At 44.2% G+C, this 16,532-nt stretch overlaps 1 protein-coding gene across 1 annotated transcript in view; it reads left to right on the top strand.

Moving 5' to 3' along the window:
- UMPS (uridine monophosphate synthetase) overlaps nucleotides 1–16,532 on the top strand; it is a 101,137-nt gene that overhangs the window by 74,704 nt on the left and 9,901 nt on the right. Inside the window, exon 5 of the mRNA XM_069224640.1 lies at nucleotides 15,676–15,790. Within this exon, the coding sequence (XP_069080741.1) occupies nucleotides 15,676–15,790 (115 nt within the window). The remainder of the gene's footprint in view (nucleotides 1–15,675; nucleotides 15,791–16,532) is intronic.

Raw genomic sequence — 16,532 nt, 5'->3', positions numbered from 1 at the left:
CCTTCCTCATGTGCTGCATATGGTGGTGGACGATTTCTCAATAACTGTAAAATGAACTCCTCATCCGAGTTTTCATTGAGAGTCAAAGACTTTCTAGTTTCTTTTAATTTCTGCTCTTCACCCTCCGAAGGACTATATCCTTCTTTCTGGTAGTATTTCTTGCTTCGTTTTCACTATCTTGTGTGATTGCAGGAAACAGTTAATTCCAGGTAAAATCTCAGATCTCCAAGATTTCTGGTGACTATCCCATCTAGCCTCTGCAAGTGTCTTTTCAGCCTTTCTTATCCTTCTATCAAATTTTAACTGCTGTTGCTGTCTAGCTGCTAGTTCCCACATTGCTAACGCTTCGAACTGTGCTAGCCTTGGGAGGGGTTTCAAATGGTATAATACTCTCCTCCGGTTCTCTAAGATCCTCAGATTAAATGTCCCATGGGTAGGAAATGCTAAACTCCCATGTTTCTCTGCCGCTTTGCACCAATGTTTCAACCAAAGGCATGGCACAGTACCCCGCTCTTTGAATACGACATATGCGGGTGTACCTTCTGGTGGAGTAGCTTCCCCTGTTGTCGCTGGAATATACACATCTCCTCTTAGGTTACGCTACTTCAATCAAATCAGGAATCCCAAAATCCTCTTTGCTGACCTCTGCAACCAATAACGCTTCATGGTGGTCCACCAATCCGTCCGCGACCCTTCTCACTAACCAACCTATCCCAGTGTGGCTCCAATATATCACACTCACACATACAGCAGCTGACAAAGATTTGCAACTTGTCCTCCTCAACTCTGATTCGCACTAAACGAATGCAGAATTACTGCGAGCACTTCAACAAAATCAAAACCCAATTTGTCCATTTACTACAGGTAAGGTAACAGTCGGTTCAGAAACCTTACAGATTTTTCACTGACGGCGTTCCGCTCTAGCAGCTACTCTTTCTTTCTCAGTTTCCCTGATTCACAAGCAAAATTCAACCTGCAAATGTTACTCTTAATTGACCAGTGGGTCTGTCCTGGTGCACATAGGACTTGCCAAATTTCAGTTGAAAAATTATTTTACTCACTTTGACTCACACTCTGACTTGTCGACCACGCCCAATCGACCTATTTAAACAGATAAATTACAACAAAAAACAAGTGTCTCATACACTTTCAATATACTCCGGTGTCTTAGACCTCGCAGGGCCCGTATACCAACAATCATGTGGAAAATTTTGAGCACAAAGCGCTGCACACATGAAGTTTGACGACTTCCCTACTCTCATACTTCAGAGTACGCAAACTCCTTCAACAACTTCATTTGGAGTACGCAAACATCACAATTCACCTGCAATTTGCATAAGCTGTGCAAGCGCAAAACCTATTTCATCCACACTGTCACTAGAACTCTGAGAACATCTTCAAACCAGCATAGGCAAACTCCGAGGGCCCGGGGAAAGTTATCCTAGGCTTTTAGGGACACATTTACTCTCTACTTTGTATCATTGAATCTGAAAATCTTAACCAAATCACTTTTGACTTATCTTTTCTACGGGACTCGATAAATTTGAGGCCTAGTTAATTTAAGCAAATACATAACATTTAATTGTAGGTATAACCTATTACTGCATTTTTCATATTAATATAAGCTCTGAATAAACATTAATAAGCTTTTAATAAAACATTATATAGTAGTTGACGGCCATTCAAGTGGGCACATTTTCGAGTTAAACATTATTTTCTATGTTAATTCATTTTCTTTGCAAATTCAAAATACAGAATACATAAAATATTTTTTTGTAAAGTTTCAGTGCTCACACTGGCAACAGTATCTTCTGATACTTATTTTCCCAATCAGTCGATTACAGACCATCCTTTCCTCGTGCACCCAACAGACTTCCAGTACACCATAGTCTGTTTTTTGGAGGCATGTTTGGATACATATTGTTGCAGCATTTCTTGATATGAAGGTGGTATAGTTTGTGCTGCTCCAGGTCGCTCCTCTTTTCGTTTATTTTCTTTTAGTAATACGGAAGCTTATGATTGATGATGCATCTTTGTCAAGTGCCCACTATACAAACAATTTACTTGTCTTTTTGAAGCATGTGATCAAATTTAGCTTCAAACCTTACAACTAATTTCCCTAATAAGTCTCCCTCTTAATACCACTTCCTGAAGCCTTAGTTTTGTTGCATCTTTTCTAATGTAGCATGGAGAACTTTACTCTCCGTGATGCCAAGTATTCTGTAACGGCAACAGGATGAAAAAAAATGGCATCCTACAGTAGAATGCTCATAATATGGCTGGGTACCATAGAAAACAGTCCAAACCTGTGGGGAGCAGCTTTTTTTCACAGCCTGTAATTTTATTTTGCTGTACCGGGGTGTCACAGCCTGGCACTGGGCAAGAATAGCCCCTTGAGGCACTGAAGTGGAGATTTGTCTTCTCTGCCGATCAGAAACAAGATCACATTACTTAGTCACCAACTTAAACTATCATTGTACCTGTTCCTGCCATTTTGTTTTGGGTCGCTATTGGGGGGATGGGGGGGTGATTGGAAGTATAGAGACCCTAAGAACGTGCACAGGTATGCCTCTATGTCCTCCACCACTTTGCCTAAAAACGTTGATTGTCAGTTGAACGTGTCTTGGTATTGCCAAAATGGAGTATTAAAAAAAAAAATACCTTGTTTTCTAGGAATTCCACTTTTGACTTCAAGTTTGTAGATAGATGAATGCACATTCCTCAAAACTGTGATCTCCAGGCTTTCTCCTTATACTATGTACTGTCTTCAATGTTCTTATATTCACTTTCTCAAAATCTCCTACATCTTTTCTGATGTAACTAGCTGAACCTTCATTGCATCCAGCAATCATTATTCTGTGGTTTACTTACTTTCAGTTCTTTAGGTGATCTTGCAAGTCTTTCAGGACAGCGATTATTCCTTGGGAGAGAGCTGTCACTGTTGTCACTATCTCATTCAATCCATTTAGAAGCTCTATGGAGGTCTGAGCCCACATGTTAAAAAGTCATGTTTCTTCCTCTTAGTGTATTGTTTATACTCCACTGTCGTGTGGGATGAGGGACACACAACACCAACTGTGGAAAAGAATGGAAGAAAAAACACTTGGTTTAGCCTCCCGAGCCTCAAAAGCCCAGCGTCAAAGATAATCAGGGGCAGACTTAGTTTTAAATAATTTTTTATTAAATAGGCCTTAGTGTAATAGAGACGGGCATATATTACAAATCATAAATGATGCACACTGCATATACAATAACTTGCTTTAAAAAGGAGATGTACACAGAAATCTATAATAAATAGATTAAAAGATTAAAAAGAAGAAATACTCATAACTATAATTAATAGATTAAAAGTGCTAATCAGTATCTCATATGTCATGCATCGACAAGCATTCAAACATATTGCTGCTACTGTAAATTTTATGCATATCTTACGTCCGCTAAAACTGCTTGTAGGAAGTTGGCTCTGTATGCACTATTTCAAAGTAAGGAATAGTATGCACAGAGTCCAAGGGTTCCCCTTAGAGGTAAGATAGTGGCAAAAAGAGATAATACTAATGCTCTATTTTGTGGTAGTGTGGTTGAGCAGTAGGCTTATCAAAGGAGTAGTGTTAAGCATTTGTTGTACATACACACAGGCAATAAATGAGGAACACACACTCAGAGACAAATCTAGCCAATAGGTTTTGTTATAGAAAAATATATTTTCTTAGTTTATTTAAAGAACCACAGGTTCAAATTCTACATGTAATATCTCATTTGAAAGGTATTGCAGGTAAGTACTTTAGGAACTTTGAATAATCACAGTAGCATATATACTTTTTACATAAAAAGTGGACACTTAGTGCAATTTTCACAGTTCCTGGGGGAGGTAAAGTAATGTTAGTTTTTGCAGGTAAGTAAACCACCTACGGGGTTAAGATTGGGGTCCAAGGTAGCCCACCGTTGGGGGTTCAGAGCAACCCCAAAGTCACCACACCAGCAGCTCAGGGCCGGTCAGGTGCAGAGTTCAAAGTGGTGCCCAAAACGCATAGGCTTCAATGGAGAGAAGGGGGTGCCCCGGTTCCAGTCTGCCAGCAGGTAAGTACCCGCGTCTTCGGAGGGCAGACCAGGGGGGTTTTGTAGGGCACCGGGGGGGGACACAAGTCCACACAAAAAGTACAATCTCAGCAGCTCGGGGGCGGCCGGGTGCAGTGTGCAAACTAGCGTTGGGTTTCCAATGGGAGACCAAGGGGTCTCTTCAGCGGTGCAGGCAAGGGGGGGGCTCCTCGGGGTAGCCACCACCTGGGCAAGGGAGAGGGCCTCCTGGGGGTCACTCCTGCACTGATTCAGGTGCTGGGGGCTGCGGGTGCAGGGTCTTTTCCAGCCGTCGGGATTTTAGAGTCAGGCAGTCGCGGTCAGTGGGAACCTCCAGGATTCCCTCTGCAGGCGTCGCTGTGGGGGTCAGGGGGGACAACTTTGGTTACTCAGTCTCGGAGTCGCCGGAGGGTCCTCCCTGAGGTGTTGTTTCTCCACCAGTCGAGTCTGGGTCGCCGGGTGCAGTGTTGCATATCTCACGCTTCTTGCGGGGATTGCAGGGGTCTTTAAATCTGCTCCTCTGAAACAAAGTTGCAGTCTTTTTGGAGCAGGGCCGCTGTCCTCGGGAGTTTCTTGTTCCTCTTGAAGCAGGGCAGTCCTCTGAGGATTCAGAGGTCGCTGGTCCTGGAGAAAGCGTCGCTGGAGCAGGTTTCTTTAGAAGGCAGGAGACGGGCCGGTAGGACTGGGGCCAAAGCAGGTGGGGTCTTCTTTCTTCTTCTGCAGGGGTTTTCAGCTCAGCAGTCGTCTTCTTCGGTAAGTTGCAGGAATCTAAATTCTTAGGTTCAGGGAAGCCCTTAAATACTAAATTTAAGGGCGTGTTTAGGTCTGGGGGGTTAGTAGCCAATGGCTACTAGCCCTGAGGGTGGGTACACCCTCTTTGTGCCTCCTCCCAAAGGGAGGGGGTCACATTCCTATCCCTATTGGGGGAATCCTCCATCTGCAAGATGGAGGATTTCTAAAAGTTAGTCCCTTCAGCTCAGGACATCTTAGGGGCTGTCCTGACTGGCCAGTGACTCCTCCTTGTTATTCTCATTATCTCCTCCGGCCTTGCCGCCAAAAGTGGGGCCGTGGCCGGAGGGGGCGGGCAACTCCACTAGCTGGAGTGCCCTGTGGTGCTGGAACAAAGGGGGTAAGCCTTTGAGGCTCACCGCCAGGTGTTAACACCTCCCCCAGGCAGGAGCTTTAGCATCTCCACCCAGTGCAGGCTTTGTTACAGGCCACAGAGTGACAAAGGCACTCTCCCCATGTGGCCAGCAACATGTCTTGAGTGTGGCAGGCTGCTAGAACTAGTCAACCTACACGGGTAGTTGGATTAGGTTTCAGGGGGCACCTCTAAGGTGCCCTCTGGGGTGTATTTTACAATAAAATGTACACTGGCATCAGTGTGCATTTATTGTGCTGAGAAGTTTGGTACCAAACTTCCCAGTTTTCAGTGTAGCCATTATGGTGCTGCGGAGTCCGTGTCTGACAGACTCCCAGACCATATACTCTTATGGCTACCCTGTACTTACAATGTCTAAGGTTTGGCTTAGACACTGTAGGGGCACAGTGCTCATGCACTGGTGCCCTCACCTATGGTATAGTGCACCCTGCCTTAGGGCTGTAAGGCCTACTAGAGGGGTGACTTATCTATACTGCATAGGCAGTGTGAGGTTGGCATGGCACCCTGAGGGGAGTGCCATGTCGACTTACTCGTTTTGTTCTCACCAGCACACACAAGCTGGCAAGCAGTGTGTCTGTGCTGAGTGAGGGGTCCCCAGGGTGGCATAAGATATGCTGCAGCCCTTAGAGACCTTCCCTGGCATCAGGGCCCTTGGTACCAGGGGTACCAGTTACAAGGGACTTACCTGGATGCCAGGGTGTGCCAATTGTGGAGTCAAAAGTACAGGTTAGAGAAAGAACACTAAGTGCCAAAATATTCCACATGAAAAAGTATATCACAGTAGTGCCCTTAATCACCCAATATATCTGAATTAAACTAGAATTCTCTTCTTTCACCCGCAAGGACTTTGGGAGCTAGTTGACAAATGTGTATCTGCTTTTGGGGCCAACAAACTATCCACCAGGTGTTCCCATGCTTTAACCTTATACATTTTTCCTTGCCCTCTCTTTCTCGCATGAACACAGCACTCTCCAAACTTGCCCATTTAACCATTTCCTTACGCCATCTAGTAATTTGAGGACCATGCTCCGGATTCGAGTGCACAGGCAATTCTCGTTTTGCCAGACCCAAACCCAAGTCAGTAAATCTAATCGTTTTTTTATTTTTGGGTTGAGGATATTCTGCTCCCCCCCAGCCCTTCCCCAAGCCCTTCCACACTAGGAGGCAGGCTGGGGCTGTACAAGGGATATCCCATAAGGTTATTCCATTAATATATTCTATTACTTCCTTTCTAAATCCTGCTAACAAAGGGCAGGACCATACCATGTGGAACAATTACTCATCCCCCCCCCCCCCACGCACACACACACACACAAAACATATCCATAGCTACGGCTTTTTGCAGCAGCAGTCACATAGAACCTGTTAATCCTGTCAGGTGTTAGATAAGGTCTATGCTGGATACAGAAATTAATTAAACGTAGCATTTCTAGACAGCTGCTGGTATATGTGGTACAATCCTATCCAAGTCCACATCCTTAATTTTGAGCTCTAAGTCTCTCTTCAATTTTATTTTCAACTCTGCAAGAAGAGAGAGAATATTTCACGAATCGCACAATACAGATATGTGATCTCTTTTACACACCCTGTTGTTGTACAGAGCTGTTGACGCACGTGAAGCGTGCCAGGTTCAGCATCTCCATTTCTCCAGTAATTCCTTACTGTTGCATCCAATGCCCAGTGTACTAAAATTGTCCTCTAAGTATATCAAATTCTTCAGTCAGTTCTTCAGACCTAAGCAATTATCCATCCCGATATAAATCCTCAGCACGGTTAATCCCAAAGGTAGTCCACCTTTAAGTCCTTGCTGATGCTCCTACCTGGGCCACTATATTCATCCATTTTAATGACCTATGAGGCGAGTAAGGTATCTAGACTGGGTTTGCTGCAGGCAACGTTGCTAGCACTGCTGTATCACTAGGAGCTCTTGAGAAATTGCAGGCAGTCTCTGCTGAGGAAGCAAGAAGACTTTCAATGAGTCCTCCTGCAAATCAGGCACTGAGTCAATAACACCCTCCTCAGGCTTCATTTGACAGTAAACCCGCTTGTTTAGCCAGTGTAGTTGAGCCGCCAGATAATAAGATTCAAAATCAGGAGCAGCCAACCCTCCCTCCACTACAGGGCGCTTAGATTTTTTGTCCTGATCTATGCCTACCTATTCCCCAAAGCAATTCCAGAAGTAGTGAATCCAGTTCCGTAAACAATTGGCGAGGCACCAGCAACTTGCTAAAGAAATGGAGCAACCTTTGTAGCACCACCATCCTAGCCACCGCTTTTCTGCAGCCACGTATAATGGTAAGCTTGGCCAAAAATTAATACTAGTTCTAAGTACTCTATTCCCATCTAATAAATCTTGCTGGCTACGTTATATTTTAACACACAAATATTTAATGCAGGTAGTGCTCCAATTAAGCACATGTAAATTTACAGATGGTTCGTCCTCCCTGCAGAGTGGAAACAGGTGATATTTTTGCCAATTAATATGTAGCCCAGATACTATACCAAAGTGGTTAATAAGTCTGTACAAATAGGCAAATCCATCCCAACATCTCAGAGAAAGAGCAGCATATCAGCAGCATATAATGCTGCAAAATGGGTTTTGCCCAAGGACCTCGATCTCATGATAAAAATTGCGGTGCAGGCACAACTGGCCAGAGGCTTCATAGTGATAGCAAATAATAAAGGGGACATTGGACACCCCTGTTAGTCCCACATCATAGGGTTCAGACACCATTCTGCCAGTACGCACCCGCACCTTAGGGCCTGTATAGAGTAGTTTGATCCATCAAAAAAATCTTGCACCCAAACCCATTCGAGCCTTTACAGACTATAAGAACTCCCAGCTTAAACTGTCAAAGGCCTTCTCAGTGTGTATTTCCATGACAGCTGCCCTCTGCTTATCCACAAAATAATCATTTAAGACTGAGATGAGCCTCTGAATATTATACACTGTATTAACGCCCTGAATTAAAGCCCGCTTGGCTTGACTGTTATTGGGAAGATAGAGAAGAATTGCCCTCGTGGTGGCCATCCCAGGGCAGATGATCTTCATATTTTTTGGCAGTGTTCGAAGTTGGGTAAGTTCTGAGAAGGTATTGAAAAAATTCTTAAGGAAACTCATCGTTTGGAGTTGGAGATAAACCCTTTGATTATTTTTTGGGCTATGTAATCAAGTGACTCAAGTCGAGAAAGTGGCCATACACCACGAGTATTTGCTGTTTGTGCTGATGCTTTTGGCCCGACGTGAGATTTGTCGTAAATGTACTTGGTCATCACCCCCCACAGTCCACGAGTGGGTAACGTCGGTTAATCAGATCTGCCATTTGGAACAGGCTGGTCCAGTTAGCAACAGAGATGCGTTTTGGTGGATTTGGGAGAATGGTGGTCAAGCAATGAGTTCTAATGGGTTAAGTGTTTTCTGAACGAAGTCCGATGATTAAAGGTCCTTCTGCCCTCCAGATTGTACTCCGGCAAGACTATTGCACAAGTGAGATGGGCTGGTTGCTCGTTCAGCTGAGTTATTTGGAAAGAGGGAGCTGGTGCATGTCAAACAGGTGGTGTGGCCCGTTGATACTCAGGGGCCCACACCCCTTGAGATACAAACCAAGGATTTCCCCTGCTGGAGTGGAGTAGTGTGATGAGGACAAAAAAAAAAGAATCTTCAGAATTTTGTAATATACATTGAGCATAGACAATGGTCTTATAGGATCTAGCATCCATTGAAGGGCAACCAGGTTTCAAAAGAGGAATGACCAGCGCCTCACATGTAGACACTGGCAGGTGCCCTGTCTTCCATAATGTAGAATACATTTCCACCAATCTAGGAACCAGTTCATTTTTGTGTGCAGCAAAAAACTCTACAGGTTTGCCATCTCTTCCATGAATCTTACCATACGCCATAATTTGTATGGCGGCTCTAATTTCTTGTATAGTTATATCCCTCCCCAAATTATCTGCATCCTCACGAGAGAGGACCCGCAGTTGGCTTATTGATCGAAAATCCTCAATATCCTGAGGTGGTGCTCTAGGTGCTGGAGCATCTAGGAAAGTATAAATATTCATGAAAGCCAGCATTATTAGCAGCTTGGTTATATAATGCTTCACCTGCAGCAGAGTCAAGCTCCAGAATCAAAGATTTCCGTATTTGTGGATTTATAAGCCATTTCAAAAGGGATCCTGCTTCAGCATGCTTCGCATGAGAACGATTAAAATATTCCTTATAATCAAAGTAATGTAATTTTTCAACTTGGGCTGCCAGTAATTCCTTTTCCTCAAGCAGGGGATATTTAACAGCAGGATTACCTCCACAACACCAACCAAAGGTCTGCACACCTCAACCACTTCTGCGATGCAGCGACCCCTGGTCACTGTCTTAAATGCATCCCATTCAAAGAGGAAGCAGCTGTTTCAGCATATTTATTAAAGTAAGCATTTATAGCACCTCCAGTATTTTCAAAAATAATATCATCTAGGACCTCTACCTTTAAACGCCAAATCGGAATGCAAGGGTACACACACCCCCAATTCAGAAAGACTAACACAGGGTTGTGATCTGAAATAGTTCAGCACAGATACTTTGTCCATGGTGCAGTACACAGTATTGTCGGTGAGATTAGAAAGGTATCCAGCTGAACATGAAGTTTGTGTAAGCCTGAGTAAAATGATTAGCCATGTGCCATCAGGTGCATCCCCCTTCAAGAGTTAGCAAGCCCCCACTGCTGCTGCCAGGCCCTAAAGTTACTAGCTGTCCGGTTAACAGGAGAATCCCCTAATGGTGGATGTGAATGATCAAATGCTGGATCTGCAAAACAGTTGAAATCCCCACCTAATAAAGTGGGCTGAGTCAAGTAAGGTGCCAAGGCCCTAGACCGGTCCGGAAGAACCCCACTCTGGTCTGTATTAGTAGCATAAATTCCGACAACAGAAAGGTCAGGTCCTGCTAACCTCCCAGAGACAACCACAAATCTACCCTCCGCTCCACAAGTTCATTCGTGTTTTGAAAGGATACCCCAGGTCTCACCCCAAATGCTGAATAAGTGGTAGCACATACTTGGTCGGCCATCTCTTGTGAAGAGCCAATCCTTCAGATCTGTAAAGATGTGTTTCCTGCAGAAGGTCAAAGTGAATTTCACGTCTCTTAAGATAAGAATACGCTTTGTAACTTTTAGACATACTATTTAGACCCCAGACATTCCAGGATACAAAATTATATTTCACTGAGGTCGTCATTTAGAATAACCAAATAGTGATAACTGTAGTCCACATGACAGTGGCACTTGTTATAATGATACCCCAAAGCAGCAGAGCGGGATAACCGTACCTAAACACCAAAACCTAATAAAACCAACTCCCTATCCCTAGGACCAGAAGCAGACAACTCCTCATCCAAAACAGTCGGACATCATTCAACTCATATGAATGCATAACAAAGGGGGGTGAAGCGCTGTGTTCGCAGCACACATCTTAAAATTACAAACAGAATATTCGCCTCATGTTAAAGCCCCACTACAAAACCCCACATTACAGCATTCACTGAGTCACGTTGATCACTTTCTCTATTGACAGTTGGTAGAGCAGCCTCCCCATTACGCAAGGCAGCTATCGCCTCTACAACCTGCCTACTTTCATGATGCACCTGTAACCGCGATGGAGCAGCTCCTTGAACACCTCTGATACTCTTTTTAGGTGCTCTCTGGCTACGTTGGTTTTTCTTCAGTTTGAACTCATCTTTTTGTTGATGAAGGCCATCAATCCATTCCCAAAGTGACTGTGGAGTAGTAAAGTTAAAAAAAATGCACCTCATCACCAAGGGCCACCCTCATTTTGGCAGGTAACAACATAGCATACGATATGCGAAGTAGGCAAATACTTTTCTTGGCATCTGTGAATGAAACCCTCTGCTTTTGGACCTCGCACGAGAAGTCTGGAAATAACATGGCTTTATGGTTTTCAACCATAATATTTCTTCAGAGTCTGGCTTGTGTTAGAATGTGATCACGGTCTCTATTAAGTAATAGCTTTGCCACAATTGGACACGGAGCCGCACCTGGTCACAGGGGCCTCGAGGGAACACGATGAGCACTCTGTAAAGCATAGTAAGCGGAGATGCCCTTTGGGGCCACCTTTTCTTTAAGCCATGCCTGTAAAAAGTCAATCAAATTAGCAGCAGTGCTCTCAATACTGTCCGGCAGACCGATAACTCTTAGGTTATTTTAATGAGCTCTATTTTCAGTGTCTTCTGCCATTGCCTCTAAAACTTTAAACTTATTTTCCGTACAATGTAGCTTAGCTTTCACTGATGCCATCTCGGGCGTGAAATCATCAATGGCATGCTCATGAGATGAAACGCGGTCAGTCGGCCGCCTCTGGTTGACTCGTAACAGACCCATGTCTGCTACTAAGGAGTCAGTCCTAAACTCGATTGCCCCTTTGCCTGCAGCAATAGTCTGCAGGACTGTGTCCAGAGTAGGGACAGTGTGTTCGTCATTTAGGCTCCCCTCATCCGTGGATATTTTGTCCTGTACTCTGGAATCCAACATCAGTGAAGGGTCATGCTCCAATCTTTCCTTTTTTCTGCTGACCTTGCTCATGATAATGACCACTTAGGCCAAAGGAAGATCTTAAAAAAAAAAAAAAAAAAAAAATGCCCAAGACAGGAGCACTAAGCTTGCTGTTTCATTTTTCCTTATCCTTGTTGATAAAGTTAGATGTATGTACTAATTACATTAATTGCTTTAGCTTGGACATAAAGCCAAAATGCTGCTAAAAAGTGATGTGCACGCTGGGGTTTCTCTCAGCGTAGTCTTAAATGCGCGCACCTAGGATTACTGCATCACAATATCAGCGCTTCGAAAACACACTGCCTCAGGCTCCCAGCAGAAATGATCAAGCGCGCTGAAATGATAAAATACCTCTGGTGCGCACAGTTTATTTGCTTTCCCAGGTTGTATTTACTGCCGCAGATGCTCATATGAGTGCCAATCGCTGTTGAGTCTACTTTTAATGTGCAACTGATGATCTGCACCAAAGTGTGCAAATCCCTGAAACAATGTTTGACGTGTCTTCAGTTAGCCAGGTTATTTAAATCCTGTTACAACCCAGTTATTTGAAAACATGCCAGTCACTATTGACACTTATTTTTAACTTGAATAAAACTGTGCCAAAACTGACCACTAGATGGTGCTGTCATGTTAACACAGAAAGCGATGAGCTCTCCTATTAGTTGCTCATCTATGCCCGCTCTAAAGAATGACGTTTAATCCGTTATGAAATTACACGCTGAGAAAAGCGTAGCTCGCGTTTAACATGCCTCCCTTTTCTCGCTGCATGACATTTTTTCACATAAAATCCTTCCAAAAAAACATTTCTATGCTCCTTATAATGTTGAGCCGGTCACAGGCAGCACAAGTTCCGCTATATCTGTAACCAGTGAGATCTGTATTGCGTCACAAATCCCAATACAATTTGCAACACGGCCGCAGTGCACTCGTTATTTTAATCTGCAAAATCTATATAGCGCCGTGGACTAAATGGCAACTACATAGGAGTGGAGGCACAATAAATGATAGTTGCACTGTTAATAAACTGCACTGAAAGGCGTTTATAGTGGGTCCACAATATACACAACTGCCATCTTGTGGTATTGCCCCTGCACAGCAACTTAAATCATTAAATCAGAAATAGTATGCATAGCGCTGCGCTGGCCACCCCAAATCCTTCGGCAGCCGGCCCTGCCTCTGGAAACGCTCTCACCATAGTTTTAAGCACACCTTTGATGACGTAGTCTCTTTGTTTGTTGATTCCACCATCTTAACGAAAATGGCCAACTGTCTGCCAGGATGCAAACAGCTCTGCAAGACGAGCAAATTGTATAATCTGATGAAACATGAGTCAACTTTTGGAGAGACCCAAGGTAGCTGAGAGAAGCTCAAGATAAAGTGAACAGCTGCAGGATAGGATACCTTCAGACGGTGGTCCTCCTAGCTCTTAGTGTTCTAGCCATCAGTGGCGGCCGGCAGCCTTAGGAGGGAGGGAGGGGGGCGGACGGGCAACGCACACTCACACACTCACTCGAAGGTCCCAGGAGGGTTGGGACTGCTACCTTTCCTTATGTCAGCCAATGAGGGAAGGCAGCAGTCCCAGCCTCGTCAGAGTGGGATGCAGTTAGTGAGACTGCTGACCCCACCCCACTCTGTGACGAAGTGTCACTGATTGACACTCACCTGTGGCGCTTCACGGCTTAAACCTGAAGCGCCCAGGTCGAAGTCAATGGGTGACTCTATCCTCGTCACCCAGGGGAGGGCCTCGAAGCACCTTTGCTGAGCCGAGGAGGTCACGCCCATAGGAGCTGTGACCTCCTCAGCCCAGCAAAGTTCAGCTCAGGCAGCAAGGAGCCTGCGCAAATCGCCCATGTCTGCTCCTGGCTGCCTGAACATGAAGAGTGTCTGTCAGGCTGACCTTTGCTCAGCCTGACACACTCTTCATGAGGGGCAAAAGGTGGGGGTGTGTGGCCCCGCCGCCCAAAAGGACGGGCCGCGCCTGCTAGCCATATGAGGAAATTGGGGCTCCCATGCAGTCCATCTTTACATTCAGTAAGCCTCCATAGAGAGCTTGACACTTCCATGGACCCAAGACCTCGATTTGAACTAGCCCTGTCTTAGTGGGGCCCAAAAATGGATGGGAGAAGGGACTAAAACCTGAGCTCTGACAGAAGTCTGCCATCGCCGAGCCTAACGGGCTGTTATGCAAAGGTTAGTTCAAACTTGTCTATTTTGTGTCCTAATGTGATTGTTTTTATTTGTGCAAATATTGTCAAACGTCTGATCATCTGAAATTGTAGCTCCGTAGATTTTGGAGTGGTACCTAAAATGATTTATTATTAGTTTCTGCGCATATCGCAGTTGGGGGTGGGGATTGACTTATCTGGATCTATTTAATTGATGTTTATGACAACCATTGCAACACATCCCAGCCAGTAATGTTACTATCAATGTATTATATTCCTGCCAAACCTAACCAAAGAAATGGATACTCTACTGTTGGGATACTGAGATGTAAAATTCCACGTCAACAAAATGTTCAGTGTCTCTCAAAAAGTGAATTGATGACAGTCCTATTATAACCTAAATCAGGTGCTCCAAGTGGCGTGCCGCATTGCAAGTGAGGTGAAATATGCACTACAAAAATTATCTTTAAAAAAATTGGCTGTTTTGGATGAAGACAACAACATTCATATGTGTGGCTTGAAGCTTAACTTTTGATCCAAGGTACTGATGCAGTTATCAGCCAAAAAAGTTAAATATCGTTGACATTACAACTCCCAAACAATTGTACTGGGGTCTTCCACAGGGCACTAATAGTTAAAAGCCTGTATATGGATTTCACCCTTTTTGATTATTGTGAACTTTTCCCCTGGTGACATGAATAAATTGCACTCTCAAAGAGGTGCTGTTGGCCTTTCACCTATTGCACCACAAAAGGATGATGGACGAAGTGCTGAACAATGCAAACACTCACCCCCAGTCACAGATCTGGGTTTAATCCATCGTTCTTTTGCTCACCATGCCACCCCAGTTTGGACCCAGCCATATGCAAATCAGTCTTGACCCTGTTCCCTCATGGGAACAGTCCAGCCCGAACTGCCAAGCCAGGTCCTCCCTGGACCGGAAACAAGCATCCTGGGACCGGTTTCAGGGTTTCACCCTTCATCAGCCAGGCTAGCTTGAATCCAGTGGCACAGTGAGCAAGGGACCCACGTCTGGACATACCCTTCCCACTTAGGGCAACTTTAGCAACACAAAAGGATGATGGACGAAGTGCTGAACAATGCAAACACTCACTCCCAGTGGGTCCCGTGCTTCCCATGCCACTGGATTTAAGCTAGCCTGGCTGAGTGGTGAAACCCCGAAACCGGTCCCAGGATGCTTGTTTCCAGTCCAGGGAAGACCTGGCCTAGCAGTTCGGGCTGGACTGTTCCCATGGGGAACAGGGTCAAGACTGATTTGCATATGGCTGGGTCCAAACTGGAATGGCATGGGCAGCAAACAAATGATGGATTTAGGCCCAGATCACTGTACTGGGGGTGAATGTTTGACAATGTTCAGCATTCCGTCCATCACTTGTTGTTTTTGCTTGGCCTTTCACCTATTACCTGGGCTTACTTTGGCCTGCATCCGATTCCACAAGAGGGCCTCTCAATCTGATGCAGACCAGAAGGAGGCCTAGTTCGTTATGGTGTTTTAATATTGAGAATGATTAGGTTTGTGAACCAACAATGATAGTCTTGCTCCATAAAGAAATATTTCAATGAATCCAAAGGAACCATTGTTTCCAGCACTAAAGTAACCGCAGACGATGGCAAGTGAGAGCAAACTCCTTTCTCACTGCCTAGTACTTTCACATGTTTGATATTGAAGAACATTTTATTTTGCATTTTTCAGGTAAAACTTGCTGAGGAACAGTCTGATTTCGTATTTGGATTTATTTCTAGTTCAAGAGTGAGCAACAAATCAGAATTTCTTCACTTAACACCTGGTGTCCAGATGGATGTTGGTGGTAGGTATTGCAAAACGTTGACTTGAATGTATATTACATTATTTTTCTTAATAGTTCAACCTGCTGTTCTGAGTTGTTGTTTCAAAGTTGGTAGTCCTTTATTTGAGACACAGACCTAAGTATATGTTCCACTATCAGGAGAAATTTGTAAGGAATATTCCTTACCTGCACTAAAGAATTAGCCACAGAATGGCAAATAAAAACCATGTGCAGTTGTAGGTATGGCCAGTGGCGGTCTGCATTAAACAAAATGTAGATGTTAAGGGGGGGGGGGGGGGGGGGGGGGAGTTAAACTTTTTTATTTTTTTATTTTATTTATTATTATCCAATAAAAACTACGTAAAAAGCATAGATGTAAAGTGCATAGTGTCGAAAAGTTGTCACAGAGGCAGGGAGGTAGGTGCCATGCCCTTTGAGTCTGTTGGTAGAAGCAAATAACTGATGTACTATATTTAAACTGAACCATGTTAATAGGAAACTATGATCCTCATTTGTAGCCACAGTAATGTAAGGTCGGATGCCACGCTGAGTTAGGAGTATGCGCTACCACCTTTACTTTTATAGTTCATTATTTTCCGTTACCCTCCCAGCAAAATCAAAGTATCTGATTTTCAGATTCCTTTTGCTCACCAATTTTAAAGCCCTTCTAAAGCATTCAGTTTTGCTTAATATTTTGTTGTGGCCATCATCTCAAACATGTTCCTGATAAAATTTAGCCAAGGGATTTTACCCGCGCCATCTA

This window comes from Pleurodeles waltl, chromosome 3_1, assembly GCF_031143425.1.
Source record: "Pleurodeles waltl isolate 20211129_DDA chromosome 3_1, aPleWal1.hap1.20221129, whole genome shotgun sequence".
Taxonomy (NCBI): Eukaryota; Metazoa; Chordata; class Amphibia; order Caudata; family Salamandridae; genus Pleurodeles; species Pleurodeles waltl.
This window is presented reverse-complemented; position numbering and strand designations above follow the sequence as displayed.